The 13,917-nt window shown below is 38.8% G+C and overlaps 1 protein-coding gene across 4 annotated transcripts; it reads left to right on the top strand.

The window, feature by feature from the left end:
- Positions 1 to 2,340: 2,340 nt before the first annotated feature.
- C7H8orf33 (chromosome 7 C8orf33 homolog) lies at positions 2,341 to 13,666 on the top strand. 4 transcript variants are annotated; one of them, XM_072417636.1, is made up of 9 exons: positions 2,341 to 2,393; positions 3,207 to 3,277; positions 4,244 to 4,334; positions 5,075 to 5,212; positions 6,743 to 7,296; positions 7,711 to 7,968; positions 8,571 to 8,661; positions 11,838 to 11,984; positions 12,642 to 13,666. In XM_072417636.1, the coding sequence occupies exons 2-9, from the start codon at positions 3,269 to 3,271 to the stop codon at positions 12,848 to 12,850; spliced, it is 1,497 nt and encodes a 498-aa protein (XP_072273737.1). In that variant the 5' UTR covers positions 2,341 to 2,393; positions 3,207 to 3,268; the 3' UTR covers positions 12,851 to 13,666. The 4 variants fall into 4 exon arrangements, with proteins under 4 accessions (XP_072273737.1, XP_072273738.1, XP_072273740.1 ...); XM_072417638.1 differs by having other exon boundaries at positions 2,360 to 2,393; positions 5,080 to 5,212; XM_072417637.1 differs by lacking the exon at positions 11,838 to 11,984.
- The last annotated feature ends 251 nt before the right edge of the window (positions 13,667 to 13,917 follow it).

Here is a 13,917-nt window from a genome sequence, read left to right as displayed (position 1 = left end):
CCCTTCATGGTCGTAACGACTTTTAATTACAAAGGGGATTCTCATAGCTAGTAGTATTTCCCACTTGTCAAGGTTATAAGTTTAAAAACTAGCAAAGATTGAATATTGGGGTTGCTGTTTCAAAAGTAAGTTTGTCTAGGAGCCTGAAATTAAAAAAACAAATTGGGGACCACCCTAATTTACTAATTTAGCACTACTTACATAGCAAGGAGCATTGGGGTGCAACCCCTAAAGTTTTACCTACATGTCCAAAAACTATACATTACCTTTTCCATGTCCCTAATTTGGACCCCAATTTCTCTTGAACAGAGAGAAGTACAAAACCAAAAATTTAGGTGCAAGTGGGGGGTGGGGGGAAACCTGTGACTAAGCATCTCTAAAATGTAATTGCTATGGCATCATCAGTACAAAAAAATCTCTGGCCATCAAAATGTGCTGCGCTTATAACAGAGCAGCGCATTTAGTTGGCAGAGTTCTGACTGCCATAGCGATGCAATTTTAAGGGGTGCAATTAAAAATTTAGCAACTGTTAGTCACAGGTGTCTTGCACTTGCACCTACATTTTTGGTTTTGTACATCTCCCCGTTCCAGAGAAATTGGGGTTCATAATAGGGAAGTGGACAGGGTAGTGTAGTATGACAGTTGATGTTTTGTGACAGGTAGATAAAAATTAAGGCGCCGCCCCCCGAAGCTTCTTTCACCAATTTTTTTAATTGAAGGCTCCTAGACACACTTACTTTTGAAACAGCAACCCCAATGTTCAATTTTCGCAAGTTTCTACATTGATGATCCCCCATATTTTGAAATTTCCTAAAGGTGGGGAGATGAAATGTGGGATACTAATAGATATGAGGCTGTGTACCCTGAACATTTCAAGTCGTTATGACAAACAAAAGGGTTGTATACACAGATGTAGGGCTACTAATTATGACATGCAGCATTTCACACACAGCTATCAAATTGTGCTTCTGATGACGGCATTGTACACCCCGGGTTGTACATGTGCATGCCCCTTGAGTGAATTTTTTTCATGGGCATTTTTTTTTTTTTTTTATGATAGAATGATGTGAGGAATATTTTTATGGGACACTTTGGATCCCTTGGTACTAATTGTTCATTGTTTAAATGCCCTAGCCTACTTTAATATTGATGCTGACCATGTACATCCCATTATGACCGCTGTGTACCCATCTTGTGATAGCTACTTCCACCACCATAACACAAAGCTCAGATCATCTCAAACTGTTTTCTTGAACAGGACAAAGAGTTTGCTGTACTCGAATGGCTTTCACAGTCACCAGATCTCAATCCAATAGAGTACCTTTCGGATGTGGTGGAACCGGAGATTCCCGGAGTTGGGGGACCACTGTACCCATGCTAGATTTTTGCCCCAGAATTATCTAGTATGTTCATGCAGTTTACAGCTACCTAGATAAAATCACCTTACTATATAAATGGAGTGGAAGTGTGGGATGAATTTTATTGCCGTTCAGGGCAGTTAGCAACTTTAGTCTGGTTCACCAGCATGTATGGCCTTGATGTGCACAGTGGTACAATAACACCCACACATTCCTGCCAACTGAGGAACTTGACTGACCATGCATTCTTTGATGCTGCTTCCCACAATAAACATTTTAAAGACTCATGGTGCATGGCTCCAAGCACAGTCATGTGATGATAAGTAATGGGGCGCCAATGTGGTGCACAAGGGGCATGTAAATGAGGGTTTTATGAGTGTACTTTCCAAATTATTGAGATAAAAAAGTGAGACGCCTTTTGGCTTTTTTCACATACAAATACAACATTTTGGAAGTGGTATAAAATTTATAATGTAATATAACATTTTAACAGTCAAACAGAACATTTTTGGTAGCGCTCAACACATTAGGATAGAATAAGGAAAAATTGAAGGGGGAAGAAAAACAGAGGGACACTCTGCAAAGCATGGACAGTTAGTAACCATAGCAACGGTTTCAATGCAAAAAATATAATATTTTAAAAAAGGATGTTTTGTAAAATAAACCAGCAGTCCAACTATTGGGGACACAGACTACAAAACTATTACTTTTATTGTGAGAAATTAATTCTCATCTTTGAAATTTGTGGGATGCTTATTATTTATATTTAAATGTCTCACAAATCTCTTTTTAGGTGTTAAAAAGTGCCAAGTGTAAAAAGAAAAGATATGTGTGATATCTATATTTATTTATTTATTTTGTTTAAAGGGAACAGAATGTATATTTAACAATATTAAACCCCGCACTGGGGGGAACATTTGTGTTGCGGAACTAAATTGCACTGTGCTCCGTTTGACACGAGGCGGTATTGTCACAGTACTCATTAGAAGAGAGCGAGCTAGACCACAATAAGAAACGTGCAGGGGGCTTGGGAAGGTAGGTCAGTGGTTTGAGAATGGGGTTTCTTTTACTGGTTTCTATGGTGTTTTTTATGTAGTCAGTAATATCTTCACTTATAAAGCGATGATATAAACGCATAAAAAACAGGCATGCACGTGTGTCTTGAATGTGTTATCCTCCATGTGTTTCAGTAGGCATCCTTCATGGGCTTTTGAGCTTTTGTTGTGGTGTATCAGCAAACCCTCCAAGCATCTTATAGTACATTGCTGTAGAAGCACACATTGCCCTAACTGCTCTCTTTCATTTGCAGAGAATGTACCTTTTAATGTGTATATAACCCACCTCTATTGTGTGATATTACCTCCCCCACCACCACCACCACTTAGATTGTAAGCTCTTTGGGGCAGGGTCCTCTCCTCCTGTGTCACTGTGTGCATATGTCTGTCATTTGCAAACCCTATTTAATGTACAGTGCTATGTAATATGTTGGCACTATATAAATACTGTTTATTAATAATACTGTAGCTGATGTGCTTAAGCAACCATCACCAACAAGCGCACCAGCGACTGCTTTTACCGCCATAGCCGAGCTACAGTCGCACTGCTCCAGTTTTTTGGCTGAATGCAAGAGTGATAGTGGATGAGGAGCATTAATGTACAGGACGGTGATTTGTTACTGCATAAAATGTCTCCTTAGTGACTAATAACCAGCAGTTATTATTATTAAGAAGGATTTATATAGCACCAACATAATAACTTATGAAGGTTTGCAATGTGTTCCATACATCTGCTACTGCTTAGACTGAGATTTGATCATGAATATAACATGTTTAATTTTTCTTTGTCTAGGTCTTGTTGTCATTCAGCAGTGTAGTTCCCTGGTGATCATCAAGAAGTAGCGTTGGATAGACATGGACCCGGTGAGTCTAAAGCCACCTATACAATAGTCCTACAATTACTTTGGATCACAGCACAAAAATGGCTGAATGGAATAATGCAAGTCAAGCATGCAATGCATTAAGTCAACCCCAACTTTTTTTTTTTTTTTGTGGAGCCAGTAAAACTTTCTGTCAAGGTTTTTGTTCCGTACATTTTGATAATGTTGGCAACATGTTATTACAGCCACATCCTACAATAGCAAATACAGTATATATATATATATATATATATAATTAATATTATTATTAAACAGGATTTATATAGCGCCAACATATTACGCAGCGCTGTACATTAAATAGGAAAAAAAAATCATACAGCAATGCACACAAGTCAGATGAAGAGCTTAAGCAGATGCATGACAAGCTTTGTAATCAATTAGTCCACATTTAACCCTTCAAATCTTGCTCAGCATCTGTTAAATTGTGGATTAGATTAATACAAAAATACAGAAATTCCAAAGCATTTCAGTTTTTATTAAAACATTTACTACTTTTTCAGGGGACAACATGTATGAAGTTTGCTATTATGTGTATTATGTGGAATATCCTCAGAATATAGGCTGGTAAAACAAACATGCTTCTTAAAAAGGGTGGGGGGGAGAGCTGGAGTGCCATTGTATACAGAAAATTATGTGTTGGGTGAAAAAATGGTTGTTTGAATGAGGTCTCTGCCTTTTATATTTCACCTAATGAAACCATGAAGGCAAGAAAGAAAAGGATTCACAACAAGACCCTTCTACAGTGAGATGTAAGCGTGGTCCTGGGTGTCCTCCCTGATAATGACACAGTGACAACCACATTTGTTATTATATAATGGAGACCAAGCACATTAAACCACGTTTTACCACATGACACACAATAGCGGACTTCAAACATAATGATGCTGAATGTCCTCCAGCCAGAAAGTGTGACACGATTTGTCTGACAATTTGCACAATCATGTTTTAGAACCCACGGAGAACGTTTGAGGAAGATCTGGAATGGTGTATCTTACAGCTGGAAACTGGCCTCCTGCTGGATTATCCCCCTGAACAGCAAGGTAGGATGGTATATTAATGTGGCAGTTTGCTCTAAAATGGGTATTTCCTAATTTAAGGGGTCAGTTTACCCAAAGCTGATATTTGTCATTTCCCACAGCACACATTCACTGTGGTATAGTTTTTATAATGCAGTGTCACAACATTATGCTTATGAAGTGTCACAACATTTATTTCCATGCAGCATTCACTTTTCACCAAGATTTTGTTTTCATAATGGGAGGGTCCGAGGGCTGTATAAAGCAGTGGTCGCCAACCTTTTTGGTCCCGCGGACCACTTAAGATACCGGCTCCTGACCGTGCATGCACGGGGAGCCGGGTGTCACTCAAAGGGGGAGGAAACCTCCCCCTGTACTGACGTCCTGATGACATAACCCCGCCCTCTCTCCCATCGCAGCCTCAGATCTGTGCTCACTTCGCTGAGCCTGGGACTTGTACGGGGAGACATGGTCCGTGGCTGTGGCAGTGACCCCCCCCCCCAGCAGGGGCCTTCTCTTGACCCCACTCAGGGATGCACCGGCTAGTGCTGCGGACCACCAATATTTGTTCCTTTCCCCTTATTGTTCTCGCATGCTGTCGCCCTGCTAGGGCTTTCCTAATGGGGACTACAATCAAATGTGCTTTTTGAATTATGTGTAGAATACAGGAGCTGTAAATATAACTGAAAAATATTAAAATTAGGAGAAATATAACACGTAAGATATGTGCATTGTTATGCTAAATTTATCATTTATGTTATTAGTACAGGAGACTCAAAGGATACTCGGGATTCTGAAATCCCCAAGGAGCCACATTTCGAAAAAGAGGGGGTTCATGAATGAAGTTTATGTAACCTACCAGATCCAAACGGCAAAGGCGAGAAGGCAAAAAATATTATCAGGTTTGTAACCGCTGAGAATGGAAAAACATTCCTCCCACACTGAAAACCAGAAGAGGGGGCATCCTGTCATCTCCACCCGGCTACAAAATTCTAGGAAATATTAAATACATTTATCTTAATTTGCACAGCGTTCTCCTACTGGCAAATGTTAATCAGCATTGATGCCCTTAATCAGCATACCATTTTTAAAGCTGAACTTTAATCTGCCTATATTTTGCCCTCCCTGGTTTTCCCTCTTTATTTATGGACATGCTTATGAATGTTTTATTACATACTGTAAAGTTAGGGGGATCAGCTCACTGCAAGACACTGCAGTGCTTCAGAAAAACGTCAATTTATTTAGATTCAGAAACACATAAAGTATCTTACATTCAGCCTAAAAAACACAAAAAAGGCTAAGTCCAGCCAAACAAAAACAGCTCAGCTTGCTTTAGCAAATTGGTCCCACAGATAGAATGTCACACAGACCTCCACATGCAGCTACACCAGGAGGATGCCTTGTACTCGCAAGTGTTCTGTGTGTCGTTTGTTTGTCCTCCAGAACTAGGGAGCTGCGTCACACTGTGGCTTCCAGGCTCATTCAGATTGAGTAACAACCACTGTCTCACTATAACCATACCTGCCATGACAGTCTGAAAGTCTGGGCTGTATTGCCGTGGGATAGTAAGGCCCACCCAGATCGTTCCCTCCTATCCCAGAGTCCAGGCTTGCAATATTTTAATAACCATGGCCACCACAGGTGGTCCATGACTCTTTGGCAGTACCCAACCTCTTTTCAAAGGAGCCATGACTTAAGTAGGGGAAAATGTATTTACCATCCATGACCCACCCCTGGCATTACTGGGTCTCCTTGCTTCTCTATACAATGCTGGAACAGAACTTGGCTGGCGGAAACTGCTGGCAGGAAGATAATATATATTTGCATGCAGACATTTTTATGCAGATTTTTAAGCAGACAGTACTAGGTAATTCCCACATATAAAGCTGAGTCTTCATGTTTAAAGGAACAAAAATAAATGAAAGAAGGATGAGCTGGAAGGGAATTGATCAGCCTTTCTCAATGTTTTTACCCTAGAAAAAGCCCAAACATAATTTCCAGGTTTCAGGGAGCCTCAGCTAAAACAAATGCCTTGGCTGTAAGTGGGAAACATGCCCTATGCATTAGTGATCAGTTGGAGGGATGCTTCCCTTAAAGTAATCTTCTGAATGCCACCCTTAAAAGACAGCTAAATTAATCTCTGGTGTCACACTGTTGGCTCTGCCAAGTGGCAGAAAATTAAGCAGGCACTACAAAATGGCAGGTCAAACATCCATAGCCCAAGGAACTCCTATCAACCTCCAGATGAACACTGGTTGAGAATGGCTGGACTAGATGATGTTGGATGTGCATCAGCCAGTTGTCCCACTATCCCAATTTTTTGTTTTTTGTTTAGCTTTTGGCTTCCTCTCCTTGATTTGTCTGCTGGTATGTATTAATCTTTTTAAATGATTTCTTTAAGCTATAACTGCTTTGTTTCCTTAAATCCAAAGAATCTCCTCCGAATAAGATTCAGGAAGTGACCCAACCAAGTCACAGTGTCAGTGACAGTCAAAGCACCAGCACACCATCTGACAATTTCTTTGCAAAACAAACTGATGGCTGTAAAGGAGCAGAGCCCGGAAATAGGAAGCACAGTCAAGCCGAGTGTACACAGTTCGAAAACAAGAACATATGGATGTTGCTTACTGACGAAAAGACTCCGTTCCGCTTTAATTTCCAGTTCCCTGGGAGTTTAACACCTCCACTCCTAGACTTTAAGGGGGACGTGTCCACTGCGGGCACATCATGTGACAATCCCAACACTAAAGACTCTTCAGCAGTTGGAAATGTAGCAAACACAGAAGAAGCATTATCTCTTGCTCCTAGTTTGGATGCTTGTAGCACTTCGGCGTTATCAACCGATCAAAACTTAACACCAGAAGCTGCTGTGCAGGATTCAGCTGATTCTGTTCAGCAAAAGAGTAAACAAAAGAACAAGGTGGAGAAGGTGAAGGAGTGCAAAGCTGATACACAGATATCACCTCCAACTGGGGAAGATGGTCAGGTAGGTGGGGTTAATTGGAATTATTATACATTTTGTGCTTCACCTCAACCATAGTCATATCCCTGACTGCCATAGGAGCTCACAATCTAATGCCCCTGCCATAGATCTATTTTAAGCCAATTAGCCTGCACTATCTTCATTGGATATGGGGAAAAAACAGAATGTTCAGAGGAAACACTTTGATACAGGGACAACATACAAACTCGATGCATATAGTATCCTTATGAAAAAAAACAATACCCATTTAAAAACGTATTCTTTTAGTTCCATTTCTTCAGTGAGTAAAAGATAAATTGGGGTTGCTATTAACGGGTCATTTACAATGATATTTCTGTCTGTCTAATTGCCTGGTAACTAACAATTTAAAATGTCACCCAATTCAAGTAAATGTTTGTGTTTAAAATTCCTTTCCAGCTCAGCACTAATGACTCATTATCAGCAGTTGGAAATGAAGCGGAATCACAAAAAGCATCATCTCTTGGGCCTAGCTTGGTTGCTTCTAGCACTTCGGGATTATCGGTCAATCAAAACTCAACACCAGAAGCTGCTGTGCAAAATTTAGCTAACTCTGTAAAGCAAAAAAATAAGAAAAAAGGACAGAAAAAGAAGAAGAAAGAGGAGGAGTGCAAAGCTGACACACCAAACTCACCTCCAGCTAGGGAAAATGGTCTGGTAGGTGGGGGTAACAGACACCCATATTTAAAACTGACCTTGAAATAGTAACCTAATAAATTATTTAAATGTACTGCTGTAAAGAGCAGCATCATAAGCTTTCAGATAAGTTAAGGTAAGCTGTCCCTGTGCAATGTCAATAGATGTATATGATCGTCCCATAATATGCTTCCTTCTGGAAATGAGATGATCCTATACACCATACAAAGTACTAGACACCCAAGTATACAATTACTTTCATTGGAATTACTTCAGCAAAGACTTTTTCCCCAGATCTTGTCCCCCCCCCCCTTTTTTGTTGTATTGCATTGTATAGCACTAAAATATTTTGCACGCTTTATATAGTCCGTAGTCATATCCCTGTCACAAACAATGCAGTTATCATTGTGAAAAAAAAAATAAAAATTTGTTCTTTTACTTCTATTTCTTCAGTCAGTAAAAAAAATGTGGTGGGTCGCTATTAACCTGTCATTTACAGTCCTAAGTCTGTCATAATATTGCCTGGTAACAATTAATATAAAATGTCACCCAATTTAGAGTAAATGTGTATGTATTTGTTAAAAATTATTTTCCGAAGTAACTGTTTACCTCTTGTGTTACAGTCAAAGGCCATTGAGCTACAGAGAGAGGTGGACTGGTGTATAGAACAGCTGGAAATAAGTTTATTGCAAAAGAGAACCACTCCTAGACAAGGTAAGAAAATCCCCCCCCCGGACATTTGCTAAGGTGCTCATTACCATCTTAGCATCACTATGTTAATATTGTACCATTTTTTTGAATACTTCTCGACTCTTGGGTAGATTGGGTCACAGTCATTACCACCTTTGGCTGATAAATTACCAACAGAGCCACCTAAAACCCACATAGAATCTATTTTTTTTAGGATCCCTGTAATACCAAAGATGACTGAGAGAGTGGCCTCCTCCTAGGGAAAGATAGGTACATAACAGAGCTCAGTCTTAGTGAGGAACCAGAGCTGAAAGGGTGTATCCAGGCATATGCTTGGCTAAATGTTTCTCGATGCTGTGGGAGTGCATGGTGTCTGTATGCTTTGACGGCTTCCCTGCTTCACCTTTTTGCACCCAACAAACCTGGTAGTTACCTGTTCATATTTTGAAGAAATACCTATTCCATTCCCCCCCAAACCATCAGAGGTATTAATTTCTGACATCTTTAGCAGAAAATCCTAATAAAGGGACTTTTCTGTATGATGTCCCAAAATCTACACAAACATCTCCAAGCAACAAACCATAATACCAAAAATACTCAGGGATAAAGCAATTCACAGTGGAGGTCGCCCACACACTAAAACACTAATAAACCACATAGAATGTGCAAAGAAGTCTGTCCCACGCATGAGTTCATAAAACTTGAACAGACGTGCACATTTTATTGGGATAGTTTAACTCGCCTTTAGAACTTCTTTACAATATGATTTTGCATCCTATGCTGTTTGACACTGTACAAAAAAACTTTGATGCAATATATAATATCTACCCTGTAGCTGATATGTTTTTTAGTTAGTAATAACCATAAATAAAAAAATAATTTTAACATTTTTTTTAGATACTCTGTTTCTTAAAAAAAGATCAGCTAAATGAAAATAATCAAATTCTGTTCCATTTTAAAAGACCTTCTTGTATAGAATTCATCTATGAATGGATACAGGAACAGTCATAACTGCCTATTACAGATGCAGGTTCTACTTCCTCCTATTCCTATTGTCCCACTGATAAGGACTGTCACATTAAATGCAATAAACTTTATAATGTATCAGACAATGCACCTGGCACTCTCAGACTGTGCCGTCTTTGTTTAGGCTGTAGATGACTTCACAGAACTTTCTGTTCATGGCTAAGGAGGGGTGCTGGTATGTTTTAATTTCCAAAGGATTCTTTATGTAAACCTGTAGGCCAGATATCATGGCTTCCTCTTTGGATCTCAGGGCAGGAAATTGTACAGCTCGGATTCACACGTGACAAGAGGCTGCAATCACCTCTAGAAGCACCATAAAACTCTTGCAGGATCTACCTGCAATATATGACATGAAACACAGATTAAAAACTGCTTTGGAAGTTTGACTTTTCTGATGTCGATGTTTGGGTCAGTGGGTTTACAAAATAGTAAAACCAAAAACATCCAGCCAGCTCACATTTTTAGGAGGTCAGTGGCAGTCTTTCCTTCGTTTCTTTTATGCCAGGTTTACTTTAGGTCAAAATAAGTGGACCTTTTATCTTAAAGGGCTACCGACATGAGTGTGTTCACTGCCGTTGCTTATTTCTCTTGGTAGTTCCCTAGGTGCCATTCTGATGCTTTGACGTTCATGCTTTCTAAGTCTCCACACAAGTATATAAATCGGAACTCCAGACACTTATTTAATGTATACTTGGGGGTTTTGACTGAATTATACATCAGTCACCCAACATTTTCAAAAGCAGACCTCTAATGGCAGCCCCAGTGGTTCTTTTAATGACTGAGGCACATTTGCGATTTTTCCAGATAGCACTGTACTGAACAGTTTTTACTGTTAAAACTATTAGTGCAAATAGTTCTGTATTTATATTTATTTTACTGATATTTTGACAGTTATAGTTACAAAACATAAGACTTAAGATAGTAAGCTCTTCAGGGCAGGGTCTTCTCCTCTTCCTGCGTCACTGTCTGTATTCGTCTGTCATTTGCAACCCTTACTTAATGTACAGCACTGCCTAATATGTTGGCGCTATATAAATCCTGGTAATTATTAATAATAATAATAATAATAATAATTATATTAATGATGATGAGTGAAATTTAGGTGGTTTTTGGAGCTTTTAAGTGCAGTCAGTTTAATGGCTTCTAAGGGGCAGGAAAGTCCCATTTAACTATTTTTCTTTTGCCAATAAAAAATGGCGTTGTATTACCCTGATTAATATAAAAAGGAATGAAACTGTGACAAATATGATCAAAATGTAATCTTCAGAAAAGAGGGCAATATCATCAGGACAACTCAAAAAGCAAGGAGTTTGTGTGGCATTGAAATCTTAAATATTTATTTCATATTCCATTTACAAAACAGTATTATGCAACAATTCCCACAGTTAAAATGTATTCCGAGGTTCAGTGTTACTTGGTATTTTTTTATAGATTCCAATACGTTTCACGGGAGACCTGCTTCTTCGGGGAAAATACCAGACGTGAACCAGCATTTACAAAACCTAGGACTGTGTTAGTGCCATGAATCAAAGTAGAGAAATAAAGATTGTTGAGCCAGACAAGGCTCAAGATAGGAGTCAAGTTGTTTTCCCAAAGGGGCAGATACAGTCATGCACCTTTAAGGCAACATCCCATCTAACTCCATAAAACAGGGTGTTAGTGACCCAAAGCAGAGAAAGAATCCTCCCTTTAAGCAAATCAAGTTTAAAACTGCTAATCCTTAAGTTAATGCCACGCGACTCCCTGCTTTTTAAGTAGCCCGATATTAAGGAACTCCTCTCTTTTCTATGTATATTGTTTCCTTTAGGAAGTGGCAACTTAAACTTTGTAACAATAGAAATTGGGGAATTTAGAGCTTCTCTTGCTTTTTCCTTCCACAAATACCTTTACCCAATTAAACACACCAAAATAACAATAAGAGGTATTTTTGTCAGCAAATGTAGCCTAACCTGTACGAAAGGAAACCAAGGGGTTTCCCCCAATGCAGATTTCACACAGCAAATCGATTTTGACTAAATAATGCTGCTCATCCCTAATAGTTACATACAAGTGAACCCCAAGGTAAGAGTGCCCTGTACCCTTGGAAAGTTCTGATTACAGCTACATCTGTCTGTCAGTCTCATGTTTTTGTTTTAAAGCATTAGTGATCGTGAGTTTGATCTTGTATTGTATAGTGGAAGAAGCTTTGGGAGCTATCAAAATACTGCGTAGCAATACCGTGGTATTGGTTAAGAAACGGCGACAGATGCGCTTACTGTTTGCTGATTACCGACACAAAATGGAGGAAGAAAGAAAAAAGCTGCTGCGGTTAATGCAAGCAGGTGAGTGATCTAAGGTGACTGGTAAAAACTGGAGAGGATGAATAGAGCAGGTGCATGAAACAACCAGAGAATCATTTTTATTCCTGAGTCAGCCATAGCAACACCAATTCAAATCAGTCTTCTGTTTTGACCATAAAAACTGTTTTTAATTTGGTTGCCCCTAACCAAAAAGAAAATGTCTCCTGCCTTTACAATAAAGCCAACTTGAATTAGTCCTCTGTTTTCTGTAAAAATAAATACAATACCCACCAATGAGATTTCTATTTACTGCTCTGCCTGCACATTGGACCATGCTTGAGTATCATTGCACTAGTCTTAAGCTAGACATACACAAAGATTTGATTTTTTAGGTCAACCAGCATCAATATAAATGTTGACCAGTAATTGAAAATAAATTGGTAATACACTATAAGTGATGCTTGGTGCAATAGGAGAAAAATGTAGTGACAAAGCATATTCACAGCCAAAGAATAAAGTGGTTGCCTTTTTTTTTTTTGTGCTTGAAGGGTGAATCAGAAGTGAATGTAATGATAGCTTTTTGATTTGTTACTGTAGCAGTATTTATATCAGTACAAACACCTAACTAATCTTAAGCATTGTTTATATCCATGTGGAGCCTCATTATAATTCCTCTAATAATTTTCTTGTTCTTTGTAGCTGTTAAATCTACATGGATTATTGAGATGCCCGAAATAGAAAGACAAAAACGCAGCCGATTTTTCCAAAAGCGCTCAAGGCAATCTAACAGCAACACTAGGCAGGTCCTTCCTGCCGATTCTCAGGACTTGCCATCACAATCACCGTCTAACCAAAAAGAAAACAATGGCCAGTCTTCCAAGGAACAGTTCTCCTTCAATTTCTTCTAACGGACTAATTATAATGGATAATGGATGTCATTTTTCAATGGGTGGCTTACATCAGCCTCAGTACTTTTTATTTTTAAATTAAAAAAAAAAAAGATTCAATATATTGAATGCAAACATTTGAAAGCTTTTAAAGGAAAAGTTATGCATACAACCTTCTCAAAAAAGGAGTGCTGAGGAATACCATACAATATCACTTGAGGGACAGCTCTGAATCTGCTTGGGCTGCTGACATCAAATCCAAGGTGGTGGTGTCCAACAGAAGTCTCCGGATATCTACACTAAGGAGGATTTATAAATCATTAACATAAATAATATATGGACGTGTATTCACAGCTCATGCCTGCCGACGGGGGGAGCATAGTGCTGCACAGAATATCTTGCGCCTTCCTTTTGAATTTGTTGGTTGTGCGACGATGCCCTGTGTGTATCCCTTATGCAAATGTAATAATGTAATAACATAAAATATGTGTATAAAACCTAAATATGCTAAGTTGTGCACATGTAGGTCCTAGTTCTTGCTGCTATGCCTGCACATTCTCAGGAAATTTGATAGGGTTTGCATTGAGAAATGTAAAACTACAGTTCTTTACCTTAAGGCTGAAGAGCTCCTTCAGCCATAAGCACTTGTATAGCCAAAGATACCGAGTGCCTTTTCATTCTGAAACTTTAGCTTAAGAATTAATAAATGTGCTAGTGAATAGGAAACTAGCAGCCATTGTTTGATTTAGTTTAGGAGAAATAAAAAAATATAAAAGACAAAATTACAAAGGCCAATATTTGTAGCACATTGTCAATAAACTGACTACACAAATAAAATTGGGTGATAGATTGTTGTTTTCAATATAAGTGCTGTGTTTTGTTTTTTCTTTAGCAGTACATGTTTTTTTTTTTTTTTCAAGGTTACAGTCTTATGAGCCTAAAATGTAGTAATAAATCTCCAGTGAGGAATTTAGGAACAAATTACCCACTGCTATCATGTCTATTCTGTTTAAATACAAGCATAAAAGCTTACAGATAACATGCAATACTTGCTTTCCATGTGGAAACTACTGCTACATCATCCCACA

Source organism: Pyxicephalus adspersus, chromosome 7, assembly GCF_032062135.1.
Source record: "Pyxicephalus adspersus chromosome 7, UCB_Pads_2.0, whole genome shotgun sequence".
Classification (NCBI taxonomy): Eukaryota; Metazoa; Chordata; class Amphibia; order Anura; family Pyxicephalidae; genus Pyxicephalus; species Pyxicephalus adspersus.
The sequence above is the reverse complement of the archived record's forward strand: the minus strand, read 5'-3'. Positions and strand labels throughout refer to the sequence as shown.

What these genes read in the sequence shown, in the direction of transcription:
- C7H8orf33 (XM_072417636.1), top strand. An exon ending in TTATCCCCCTGAACAGCAAG is followed by an intron (nt 4,335 to 5,074) that starts GTAGGATGGTAT and finishes TTATGTTATTAG; the next exon opens with TACAGGAGACTCAAAGGATA. An exon ending in CAACTGGGGAAGATGGTCAG is followed by an intron (nt 7,297 to 7,710) that starts GTAGGTGGGGTT and finishes ATTCCTTTCCAG; the next exon opens with CTCAGCACTAATGACTCATT.